At 39.2% G+C, this 13,164-nt stretch overlaps 1 protein-coding gene across 1 annotated transcript; it reads right to left on the reverse strand.

Annotated features, from left to right (window-relative positions):
* Nucleotides 1-1,962: 1,962 nt before the first annotated feature.
* On the reverse strand, nt 1,963-9,899 carry LOC112285799 (LRR receptor kinase BAK1). Its single transcript, XM_024526962.3, has 13 exons — nt 8,990-9,899; nt 7,363-7,495; nt 7,139-7,210; nt 6,590-6,733; nt 6,154-6,225; nt 5,854-5,925; nt 5,431-5,552; nt 4,966-5,106; nt 4,079-4,293; nt 3,786-3,912; nt 3,103-3,497; nt 2,744-2,839; nt 1,963-2,584 (listed from the first exon to the last, which is right to left on the reverse strand). The coding sequence occupies exons 1-13, from the start codon at nt 9,066-9,068 to the stop codon at nt 2,363-2,365; spliced, it is 1,890 nt and encodes a 629-aa protein (XP_024382730.1). The 5' UTR covers nt 9,069-9,899; the 3' UTR covers nt 1,963-2,362.
* Between the last annotated feature and the right edge of the window lie 3,265 nt (nt 9,900-13,164).

Consider the following 13,164-nt stretch of genomic DNA (forward strand, 5'->3'; position numbering starts at 1 on the left):
TAGTTGTAATGTGTTAACATATCCACACATCTATATTGTGAAACTTAGAAATAAAGGAGAAAGAAGAATGCAAAAGCATCAAAGTGATATGCACAACCATCATGGGTGCTTAGTTTAATTTTGAATGTCTACGTTTTTGTGTTTAATTTGTTATTGCCATTGTCTCATGAAAGCCATAATTTTATTTTGTTTTATTTTTGAGAAAGCCACAACTGGGATAGAGGGCAGCTGGAATGGTATTTGGATAAAAAGAATGGGCAAATCACAAAAAAAGAAGTTGAGGTGACACATGACAAAATAAAAGTCTTTGCATTTAGAACAAACAACACTTGGGAACAAACTCAATAAACATACAAGGAATTATTAAATTGATGCATGCATTTACTAAATCAACCCACCCATCATCATTGGCTAAGCATCCAACTATTTTTTCATTGGTTTTCAGCAAATGCAGATCCCACAGTGGAGAATTTTTTTGATGATGGTTAGGATGGGTGGATTGATTTAGTAAATACTTGGGTCAATTTAACATTCCCCTACCTATATATACATATATATAAACACATATATACATCTTTCTCATTCTGACTTTTTCGGTGATGAAGTTATGGTGTCATTGGATTTCCTTGGGAAGTGGAGTTGCTGGGTGACTGAATTTCATATTCACATTGCCATCCATCTCAGACACTTCTGTTTCATTGAGAAGGGGGAGCAAGAAAAGAGGGAGAAGGGGGGCAGGGTCAGGGGGAGGAGAGCACTGGTCAAGGTAAAGTATCCAGGACGAGTGCCACGTAGGATGACAGGGGGTAGAGCACGGAACTATCCACGTGTGAAGGGTCCTGCCAAGTGGACCTCTTCTGCATTCCGACGTGGCACTGTGTGGTGGGAAATATCCTGGAGAATTGATGGTGGAGGATCCTGGCCACCTACTTCAGGGTTGGAGCTCTCCTGAAGCCTTTCAAGTTATTTTTTATTTTACTTTATTTCATTCTTGATTCTTACTTTTTCGCGTAGTTCTAAATTTAGTGTATCTTAATTTATCCTAAAGCACAACCCATCGACTTAAAGCTACATAATAATCGTGAACTACTCTGTTTTTTAAAATATATGTATCCAGTAAGTTTTCTTTCTCGGCTATTGCACACACATGCATTTTGATACACGTGATGTTTTTCTTTTTCTTTTTCCCTGTGTCTTTTTATAGTAAAATCCCTTCACACTCTACTGCACAAATCCATCATTTGCTACATATATTCACGATTTGTTTTTTATACGTTTCACTTGGATTTAGTCTTCCAGGATAATTACAAATTGTATCTTTGATTCGAACGGTAATTGGTTGATTGAACGTTAGCTCGACTCATGCAGTAAGCGATTTAGTTGCGGTTCAATCTAAGTCGAAGGGTTTGACTGAGATAGTTCCAAAGCATTAGAAAAGAGACTACCTTTGCAGACATTTTCTGAAACAAATTTACCCAATATGTAGAAAAAACTGTAGCACACCAATTTAGTAAGTACTTTTAATTTCTTCAAGAAAATATTTATAAGAAGATGAGGAGTAAAACATGAGTTTCAGATAGTGCGAAATTCAACTGGGATTTGATGTAGATTGCAACAGTCTCATAGAAGAGTACGGAAAACTTAACCTGGTGAATATCCATTATATAGAGATTCATGGGCAGTCTCGATAAGCAGGAATAATCAGTTTGTGTACTGTATGCTAAGTTTCGACGCCATTATAGAATTGATGATATGAGGCACAGTAGAGCTGGCAATAAGATGGAACTGATTGAAGAAGAAATAATTCTGAGGAGGGCATGAAGGTGACAGATTGCAGGCTTTCTATACCACGTACCAGGTAAATGCCAGGCGTTGAGGCATATCGTTACAAAAGACCAAAAACTCTTTGACCCACGGGCATTATTTGCTGGGGCAACAGGAATGCCAATTGAGAAGCCGTGATGAAATCAATCCCTGTGCTTTCAGAATAACTTCTAATAGAATAGGTTAATAAAAAACTTAACTACAGAATATGCATGGACTTGCATTTGTGGAACTCAAATGTCCCACCCTTACTAGTACAAAGTTCAACCCTCATTTAAGAGCAAGAGCATGTAGGAATGATCACACACTAATTCTGACAGGTCATCAAAATCTTCTGCCACATCGATCAAAACCTCAAGCCCTAACACGCAATGAAAACCTCCCTGGTCAATAGATCTAACTCCTGTGGGAATGTGCGTACTGTGACAACAAAGTTGTGAGATTGCACGCCAAAGTCTTTGTCTAAGAGCAAATGTAGAGGCTCCAAAGTAGCGAGAACGTTTACCAGCAGGACATCATATTTCTACAACTTTGCATACTATCGTGGGCCAGAAAGCTCAACAGCATGCAGATTATCCGTTGAATCCACAATCCATTCTGATGTTCGGTGGGGTGGCAAATCCAAATCTTGATTTCGAACTACTTCCACCTTCTGCCACTCCTCCCAGCGCTCCGCCAGTCCATCACCTTCGAGCATACGCACAACATCGCCCATTTTTGGCCGGTCCAAAGGAGAACCTTGTGTGCAGAGCAGTGCAACCTGCACCGCGAAAATAATATTGCTTCCCAATAATCAGGAAAACCTCACAAATTACGAAATAAAACATTTGCACAAAATCTCTTCACAACGCTTGTTCTGCACCAAAATAGATTTCTGCTACTTGACAGTTGCTGAATGTGCAGCAGATCGAGAAGGTACCTGAATAAGCTCTTCAACTTCTTTTTGATCATAATTTTGCTTAAGATCAGGGTCTACAAGAAGATCAACCTTGCGTTCCCTTAACAATCCCTTCACCTGTCCACATCATTTAGAATGGAAGTGCATCAGTCTGATGCTCGCAGATGTTGCACAGAGAAATTGCACTACTAACTTCTCAATTTAATCCTTCGTTTCACCATCATAAATCAATTTGTCATTATCGAAATGTAATAATACATCAACACAATAAATAAACCCCACACGGCCAAAACTTTCCTCACAATGTGAGAAAAGAAAATATGAAAAGAAAAAATGCAACCAAAAGGCAAACTTGCTCGATAACGGTTATAACAACTCACCCAATCCAAGAGCATGACATCATCATCATTGGCCAGACGTGCCAAGTCAAAAGCTCGCTGACCAGTGATAAGTTCCAATAGCATGATTCCGAACCCAAAAACATCTGTTTTCTCAGACGATTTTCCAGTGGAAAGATACTCAGGTGCGATGTGGCCAATAGTCCCTCGCACTGCAGTTGTAACATGGGTGTCTTTGTAATCCATAAGCTTGGCGAGACCAAAATCTCCTACCACTGCCTCAAACTCTTCATCCAAGAGAATGTTGGCGGCCTTCACATCACGATGAATAATTTTTGGATCACAATGGTCGTGTAAATACGACAGCCCCCGAGCAGCTCCCAACGCAATTTGCTTCCTGGTTCGCCAACTTAAGGCAGGCTCTCCATCCACACGTTCTGTACACATCGATTGTATTTCAGGTAACGAAATGTACAAGTAAATACTTCAGTATTATTTTCTGTTAATTATGCAGACGTGGCTCAATCCATCTGTCGAATTCCAACTCCGACAATTGATGTGTCATCCCTATTGAGGGATCCAGGCCATTTGAATTTCTTGTTTACCAAAAACACAAAAAAAACAAAAGATGGCCACACTCCATATAAGATGGAGTCAAGATCCTGAGGAAGAAACCACCACAATTACCCAGCTACAAACAATGCTTAGATGGATTGGAATCATACCTCGCAATCGAGAAGCAACACTTCCGTTTGGCATGTATGGGTACACGAGCAAACGTTCCGTAGGAGTCATACAGAATCCACGAAGCCGTAACAAATTTCGGTGCACTGCCATGCTAATCATCTCGACCTGATCCACATGCATCAAAAATGTAAATATCAAGTCAAAGTACAGCACTTGGCTTATTTTACAGTCATTTAGTTATGTGAATTGTTCCGCCAAAGAACGTTAAACTACAGCCTAGTAAAACAACTGCAGCCTAATTCGCTCAGTACCAGTTGGGCTAGAAGCACACCTCTGTTTGAAACTGCAGCTCTCCACCAGGGCTGCGCTCTTCTTTGAGGCGCTTGATAGCCACTAGCGTCCCATCTGCTAGTCGACCTTTGTAAACCTTGCCAAATCCACCACGACCTAGAATATTCCTGTTGTTGAAGTTGTCGGATGCCACCTGCAGCTCCCTTAGAGAAAATCGTTTCAGCTGCCCTAAGTGCACTTCTGGATCTTCCTCGGCTGTAATCGCAAAAGAAAACACTTCAGCAGAAAGACCTACAAATAAAATCCGGCTTCGGCAACATCAAGTATCATTAAACATATATTCAAGAAAGAAGACGAAAACACAGATATAATAAAGCCTACCCAATTTTGTAAACAAGACTAGAACAGGCAACAAAATTAAATGGACAAATCAACTAAGAAGACAACCCATGACTAATAGATTCAACTTGGATGACACTTCGGTTCTAATAACTCCAAACTTTGAACACCAACAATCATGCTTTTTAACCAAGAGTGGTTCGTTACGAATGTCATATTGTAAAGTCTCAATGCCATACTATAAGAAAAAGGGTATTAAAGAACTACTCAAAAAATAGTACTGCAACCCCACAAGGTAACCTTGTGTCAAGAATAAAACAAACAGTAACATCCTTGATGCAGACATTAGGGTCAATAACGAAGATATAGATGTGTTTCAATGCTTAGACATGGAAACAAGACTTCGCTTCAAAGGACCTAAGATCGAATATGTTTGGTATAAATTCGTTACACTCCAGAAATTTTGCCAACTTTAATTCACCAACTTCAGTTGAAAAAGTCAACCCAGGTAAGGAACTGGAGCCATAATGCATAGCGCACCACAAGTTTTCCAGAAGTCATCCACCATGATTCCGGTACATTACTTACCTGGGACATCAAAGAAGGCTTCAATGGGCCTCCGACGACGCCACCAGGCAAAACCTATGGCAGGGGCAGCGAATAGCAAAGCAGCTCCTGCAGCAACTCCACCTGCAATAGCTCCTGTGCTAGTTGTTTGTTGTTTGTTTGCTGCATAACATACGACTACGTGTCAAACCATGAGCAACACTGCTCTAAGTACGATGTACTGAAATGTGATTCTCAAGTAGTGAGCACACCAGTATTCGCAAGTTCAAACCAACCTAGGTGAACAATAAAACAAACAGAAATACGAGCACCGAAACTAGTAACGGAAACAAGGCCAAAGCAACAGAATACGGACATAGTTCATATTCGCAAAGCTTTAAAAAAAAATAGACAGCACCACTGGTTTAGCTCCAAAAATAATACCAAGGCAATCACATTTTGGAAAAAATTCTATAATTTTCACAAGGACTGTTTACGAATTCTCACCTGAAGCCCCATTTGGAGTTTGTGGAGGCGGTGGTGTAAATGGAGGAGGTGGTGGGAATGGGGGCTGACCAGGACATTGTTTACCAACCACTGCACCACACAGATCGTTGTTTCCCAAAAAACTGCGTAGGACCGTAAAGTCACAATGAGAATCGTATAATCAATTTTACAAACAGGATTCGTGACACTTCCGAGATTTCCATGGAGATGGGGACAAACCATTTGGACATAAATGATACAACAATTTCAGGGTCACTGTCTTATTTTAAAAAGTTCCTAGGTTAACAGATCCCGTCGTGTCAGAACTTGTGAACTTCGTATCCAATCCACTTGACCTATACTTAACAACCGTTCTAAGTTTCATACACAACGAAAATAGCTGTTGCTAAGGTCATCAGAAGAAGGTTCAAAATGAGATAGTACCTGATGGGTGTGAACAGAGAAAAGGAACCATTGGTAGGAACATCTCCAGATAACTTATTGTACGAGAGATCTCTGGGAAAAAATTATTGAAAATATAAATAAACAGATAAATTTAAAAACACAAATAAAAAGGCATCATAGATACAATTACGATTACGAACCAGGGCTCTGGCTATTCTGATAAAATTGACAGAATCAGCACAATTAGTAACTGCATCAGAATCGCTAAAGGCACATGCAAAACAAAAATCCTGCACTTTCGTGAACAGCTCAAATGAAAGTCGTCAAAAAGGGACTTACAGCACTTGTAGTCCACTGATGGTAGTTAGAGAAACAGGAATGGGGCCGGTCAAACTATTGTTGTTCAGTCTACTGCTCAACATACCCACACAACACGCACGTTTAGCTGAACTAGTAGATGCAACAAAGTCAAAGATGCAAATAACTCTAAAAAAGGAACTATAAAGACAGAATACTTGTGTGTGTGTGTGTGTGTGTGTGTTCATTTATAAAGTGACCTTGCATAACAGCTGAGTTTGAACATCTCACTTGATCAACAACTGACAGACTGAGTAGTTCTTGACCATGATCAATTCTAGTTTGTGATGGCAAGGGAAGCAATATTACGATAGACTCCTAGCATCTAAGATGCAGAACAGATGGAGGACTAGAGCACCCAAGTAGCCACTTATACAAATAGCAAGGAGAACACAATTTCTGAGTCAAAGGGACGTACAGAAACCGCAGATTAGACAGCTGTCCAAGGCTATCTGGTATAGGGCCAGTGAAATTGTTTTGATAAAGATCCAGGCTGACAAGAGCAGTGATATTTCCCAGCTCTTTAGGTATTGTTCCCGAAATGTTGTTACTATATAACTCCCTGCAATAGCGCCAATAGGTTTGACGACAAGTAAAGGTTCAACACAACACTCAGCCCCTCATAAATTAACATTTTCAGTCATGATATCGCATCACTTCAATACTGACCAGGAGGACGGCATTGACAAAACACAGGATTATTGTTCTCCTGTTGCGCGCGATCTAAGAAGAAAATAAAGAGTAAATATGAAACACTAACTAAGAATTACAAAAAGAAGCGCTCCGTCTGAAAAGTGGGCTATAACAACTTATATAAGCTGTTCAGTATCTACTTGAAATCGTTTCACGCAATCGAAACCAGTCTTCAAGCATAATACTGAAGACTACACGCAACCTACAACGCTACAGTGTCATTGTAAAGTTTACGGTAGTATTTGCCATTGAGTGGGCCGTTCGGCATACTTACAAGTATTGGAGCTTTGTAAGGACCCCAAGCTGCGGCACCAACGACCCTGACAGGCCAGCATTCCCTAAATCCCTGTAAAAGAGTTAAAGAAAACAAACTTAGTGATGTTGATATTAGCGGTTCAAACAACTTAAAACGATGAGATTATAAAGCAGGTGTGTTGAAGTCAATGTAACGACTGCAGGTGCATACAAAATCAGATGAATAGTACAAAATGAACTTACACTCGAATGACGCTGTTCTCGTTATTGCAAGTAACATGGAACCAAGTGCAGGGATTTACAAGAGTGGGATCCCAACTTTGCAGCACGTTGCTACTATCAATCAAACTTTGGCGCAAAGTATTGAGAGCATCGCCTGCACAATCATTGTCACATCTCGAATCATACGCAGGCTTGGTATGTACTCATGAAAGGACCTTCAGATCTGATTGACTCGTAGATACGAAAGGGCATACCAATTCCACACAATAGGCTAACCAATGCTTGCATGAATCATTTCAATTTAACCAACCATCATCAATCTTCTGGTCGGACAAGGCCATGTACTACTAATCCCGAAACCAAAATCACTTAACAAAGTAACTATACTGATCAAATTGCGTAATCCTAGATAATGAAATGAAGGCACCACCATTCAGAGAAGAAAATCAGGAATATCAGAATGTAAAGTCAGCGACAGCACTAGGATATTGCGAGTTGTACAACATGCAATCTAGTATGATACGCTAAATCCTTAAGCTCGATTCGTGCAATAATCACTTGAGGAGCAAATGCGCCACTCTAGACTGCAATTTGATGCATCCTCAATTGCTTCGCGACCTAAAGTGCGTGGAGACTGTTGTACCTAGAAATAAAACTAAAAACCTCTAGTAAAGAAGGCTCTGATATTTCATTACCCCTTATCGACCTGTCCCGGCGCTGCAAAACTATGTCACCCGTGCTACTCAACTTCTCCTCAACTTTACTAAGTTGTGGAGCAACCCGAGAATTTCTTCAGACGTGCGAAGGGATGTAAGGAACATGGACTAAAATTCAAACTACTATCATTACCTTTAAAGACAGGGAATAAATAAAAGCCAAAAATCTGTGAAACACCCGACAAAGAGAAGTGTTGAACAGAGCTTTCTCTTTACATCAAAAAAGCTGATCTTTCTGTAAATACAAAAAAAGTTCATGTTCCTTCCATCTCTTCTTCTAGCTAATCTAAACAACCTGAAGATATGTTTGATCGTCTCCTCACACACTCCACACAGTAACCGGACCAATTTGTCACGGATTGCTTTGCACACGGATCACTCGTGAAAAAATCTTTAGGAGAAAATTAAAACTAAACAGAGTGGAATTACGCTACGGGTCCCAATGAACTTAACGCAATTCCCGATTGCAACGCAACTGCATACCTAACGAACTTCTCACAAAGAACATTCCTTTTGCTATTCTGCTGCACCCCGATATGAACCGAAATAAGGCATAACATTGAACTTCTTCGACTTAATCAGTACCTCGTGACGACAAAGTTGAGTAGATGGCCTGACCATGAAGAGACTGGTCTTACAGCACGTCAACCTGACCAACCAGAATCTAGGGGATATATTGCGTTAACTCTCACTGAGGCAGTTCAGGTCTGGTACTATCAAACCCTAGTCTTGCCAAGTAGTTTTCTAGCTGTATGCCTAGTATCCCTTCTAATTATCGCATTTGTCACAGCAGTTCCATATTCATTGAAAACACCTGCCAACCATTGGCCAGGTTAAATAAATCCCAGAGCCGCAACTCAACGGAAAGAAGCAGCAACCAGGTGATTAGAAGAGACATCACTTAACATAAACAAGACAAACTATGCACCGACCTTCCGCGTTGCTCAATACCCCGATGGGCATGAGCGCGATCAAGAAGAGAGGACGCCACCATGCCACTTCCCCAGGCATGGCTAAGAGCGTTCCAGGGAGACGACTCGATAGCAAGCTTGCTCTCGGGTCACTACAACTGCTCCGCCCTGTGTACGCTACTTCTCGATTCCATGTTTTGCAACCAAGCCGTAAGTACCCTCCGAAACGTCTCACATGGTGACCTCTAACGCAAGTCCACTTATGAAGGTACTACCCCACTCCATATACCACGCCGCATTCTCCTCTTCCTCATGTGTGCAAGATGTCCTCAAACATGCTCTCTTTCTCTCTCTCGCTCGACAACCTCACAAGCTCCACGCTAGAACCACCCTGTCTGCCTCTTAAACACCACCCTCCGCCCGTGCTGTTTTTATCATATCCCTACAAAACGCATCAGCTGCATCATGCCATAATCACTAGCGAAGCTCCCACCGCAACCAAAATCACGAGCCACTTGACCACCCTGCTTCGTAATACCCCTCCCAGCGACAGTCGATGCTCAGTCGAAACCAAAAATATCCCGACTCCTTAAAAGCCAGAGTCAAGACCTGAGCTCCTTCAGCACAACGCCGAGTGACACCACCATTGAAGAAGAAACCAACCCTGACATAAGGCCGTGAATAGAACCAACCCTTTCAGACGTCGAAGAAAAACTGGCAAAAACTGGCGGAGAAATGAAGGGAAGCCAAAAGAAGTCCACGAGGTACAGCGAACTGCACAGAGGACGATTTGCAGCGAAACAAAGACAAGAAGGACACGGAAATAGAAAGGAAAAGAGGCATGGGGGGAGTGCAGCAGATCGCAGATTGCAACCCCACCACGAACGAGAACAAGACAAGCGGACAAAAAGCTCCTCTCACTCACGATCGCATTGCATTGCTCCCTGCGACGACTCTCCCGGCCCAGTTCTCGTACGCTTCCCAACGTCGACCGGTCCTCACCCGGCCCCACCTGACCCAGCCCCAGCTGGCTCCGTACCCCCCCCCCACCCCCACTAACGCGGATGGATGAGCTCCAGTCAGCCAGCGCGTTTTCATAACCTAAATTTGGGCATCCCGCGGGCATAGGCGCCTACTCCCCAATACCGTGGCACACCCCGCTTTTCACATAAAGTGAAGAATTCATTCACAACTACAACTTCTCCATTCAAGATTTTTTACAAGATATATCAAATCCTCCTTCAAATGTGTGTACGAATATATTTATATATATATACACACACACAGAGCTTTCTTTTATTTGTTGAGTGGGGATTTTTAATAAGACCTTCTAGAGACATCAAATAAAGAAGCATGGAGATAATATATATATATATATATATATATACATATATAGAGAGAGATCTTGTAAAGGAAGCTGAGACAAAAAGCCTGAAGGGGTGGCCAAGGGTACCAAATGCTGTGGTAACAACCAAGATGGATAGGACATGACTATGTTTAGGGTACCACAATGTGTGCACTCTGGCACCTCTTCTTCTTCTTTCTTCCTTTGACACCCCTCAAAAGTCCATCACCCACATTTTAGGGTTTGCCTTTGCCCAGGAGAGAGAGAATTTAGGGTTTGGTGTTATGGTGCAGAAAGTCACCTCAAAGTCTAGGTTGTCATAACAGATGGACAAGATAGCTGAAATGAACCCTGAGGTATGGCTTTGTTGGAAACACACCCACAAAATCCTACCCAAACATAATGTACAAAGTTTAGGTGTGTTTGCACACATATGTAAGTTTTTACTTATTTGTGTAGAAGAAAATGGGCATGGTCATCATGTTTAATGTTTTGCCTTCTTTTGCTTGTTGTGAACTCATTGGTTTCTCTCAACACGCAAAACTCAAGACAAATTGTTTGTGCTTTTATATAACAACCAATTTTTATACAACTTATAAAAATAAAATTAAAATATCAAAGATTAATATAGTGTAACTTTTTTAAATTAGATTGAAAAAATATCTAGTAGTTTGGTACTGCATTGATAAGATTGTGAAAGTGAACTCATATATGTGTTTTGTTGAGCATGAGTTCAAAATAGTGTGTTGCTCACTTGAATATCACATGTGGTGAACACTTAACCACAAGTACTTTCAAACATTCAATTACTTCAAGTAAGTTTCAATTCTATTTTTTGAATTATTAACATTAACTTACAATCATTTTTTATTTAATTTTTATGACATGAAATAAGGTTATATACAGAGGTTTGATTCTTCATGTATCAAATTTTACAAATGTTGAAAAAACACATTATAATGTCTCATTCCCAAATTGCACCTAAAAGTGTCCTTGAATACTTTCAATTTCGCTTCCACCAGTGCTTTCATCCTACTAAACATATGTAGTGGCAAGACTAAATCTTTTGATTTTTGTTAAAAAAGCTGCAAATGGTGCGTAAGTGTTAATCTTCCAACTCAAAAATAGTAGTGATTGAACCTAAATCAATTGATTGACTTTTTTTTTCCCAAATAAAACAAAAGCAACAATAGCAGATGATGATTGAGGACATTAAATTCTTGATTGGTTCATTAATTAATCCAGGTTTCAACTTGTTGTGCCATAGGATTACTGGAGAGGCCACACTAATTACTAACTAAGTATTAACTAAATTCTAAGTAGGATAGAGAGAGTTTCGTCATTTTCTTAACAGCTAGTCAACATTGGGTTGTGGTTATGGTTCTAGAAGGCTTCAACTTCATCAAAATTACCTTGAATTAGGCATTTAGAGCCATAGTGTCTGTAGCATCGTTATAATGATTCTCAATATTACAAGTTATATCAAGCCTTGGAAAATCATTGCCATTGATTGGTAGAGCAGGTTGAAAACATTTTATAATTAATGTGACCCAAATTATTATTTTGTGTGTGTATATATATATATATATTGAAGTTGGAAATTTTTCTTAATGGTAGATGGGATCTTTTCAGCAAATTCTTCACCTGTTTGTGGTGTCAGGTTACTCATCTTCTGCATGTTGTAAGCTTCACAACTGGGCTGGTTGTGGTGTTTGCCACACATGCCCAATCATCCATCAAACCATCTCCCGTGCAATTAAAACTGTGCCCTTAAATTCCCCATTAGATAGATGATGAGCCTACTTATAATGATGTTTGTATGCATACAATTTTGAGGGAGTATTTTATGTGAAGTTGCAGTTTTTTTTTGTTTTAGAAAGTTAAAATAATGAAGGTGGTTTTCAAGGTTCTTGAGAAACAATTTCATGATGTTTTTACATACATGTGTGGCATGGTTAATTAAAAAAATAAAAAATGCATGTGGTAATATATATATATATATATTATTTAGAAGTTGTATGAGTATTTTTGTTATTAGAATGTGTCTCTTACTTCATGCAGAGATTGAATGATTTCACTTGTACATGAAAACTGCTTTTGTTGGAGGAATTCACATTAAATCAACCATTACAGATATTCCAGTTTCAGCTTACAATTTAGAAGCACATTAATCTAAACTGAAATGTTAGTTAAATATCTGATCAAGCTGTTAAGTACGGAATGTAGAGCACTAAGTATGTGTGGATCTTTAAGTCTATGAGTTGAAGCCATAATTCAAACATAACATTTGATTTACTAAAATAGAAAATTGTTTCGTAAATTATGGCTTATATAACACATTATGACTTACATAACTCATGTTGTTTACTTTATTAAATCATTCATATATACATATATAGATTGATTCATATATACATATATAGATTGATTCATATATACATATATAGATTGATTCATATATACATATATATATATATATATATATATATAGATTGAGAGATATTAATGTGACCATGATTTTGCTACTATCACTACAATCTACCATCCTTTGCATGTCACAACAATTTTTGATACAATTACCACAATTTATTTTTATTAACTTTTTTCAACTTTTTTTATTAAAATTTTCAACTATTTTTATTCAAATCAAATTATTTTTTTAAATGACCCAAAAAAAACAAAAAAAATATATATTGTAATTTTTTATTGGAACAAGAAAAAATTGAAAAGAAATTATTGAATGGATGGTGAGTTGTTGTAGTAGCAACAATTGTTGTGACATGTGATAGATGACAGATTGTGGTGCTAGTAGCAAAAACTATAGAAGCACTTGCAATACCATGTTTGTATG

The sequence above is a fragment of the Physcomitrium patens genome, chromosome 8 (genome assembly GCF_059467195.1).
Source record: "Physcomitrium patens ecotype Gransden chromosome 8, ASM5946719v1, whole genome shotgun sequence".
Taxonomy (NCBI): Eukaryota; Viridiplantae; Streptophyta; class Bryopsida; order Funariales; family Funariaceae; genus Physcomitrium; species Physcomitrium patens.

Excerpts from the sequence above, each read along its gene's own strand:
- LOC112285799 (XM_024526962.3), bottom strand. The coding sequence starts at position 9,068 with ATGCCTGGGGAAGTGGCATGGTGGCGTCCTCTCTTCTTGATCGCGCTC. Across the intron at positions 7,496-8,989 it reads GGTATTGAGCAACGCGGAAG|GCGATGCTCTCAATACTTTG; the intron begins GTCGGTGCATAG and ends ATGATTGTGCAG. Across the intron at positions 2,840-3,102 it reads ATGTCATGCTCTTGGATTGG|GTGAAGGGATTGTTAAGGGA; the intron begins GTGAGTTGTTAT and ends TGATGTGGACAG.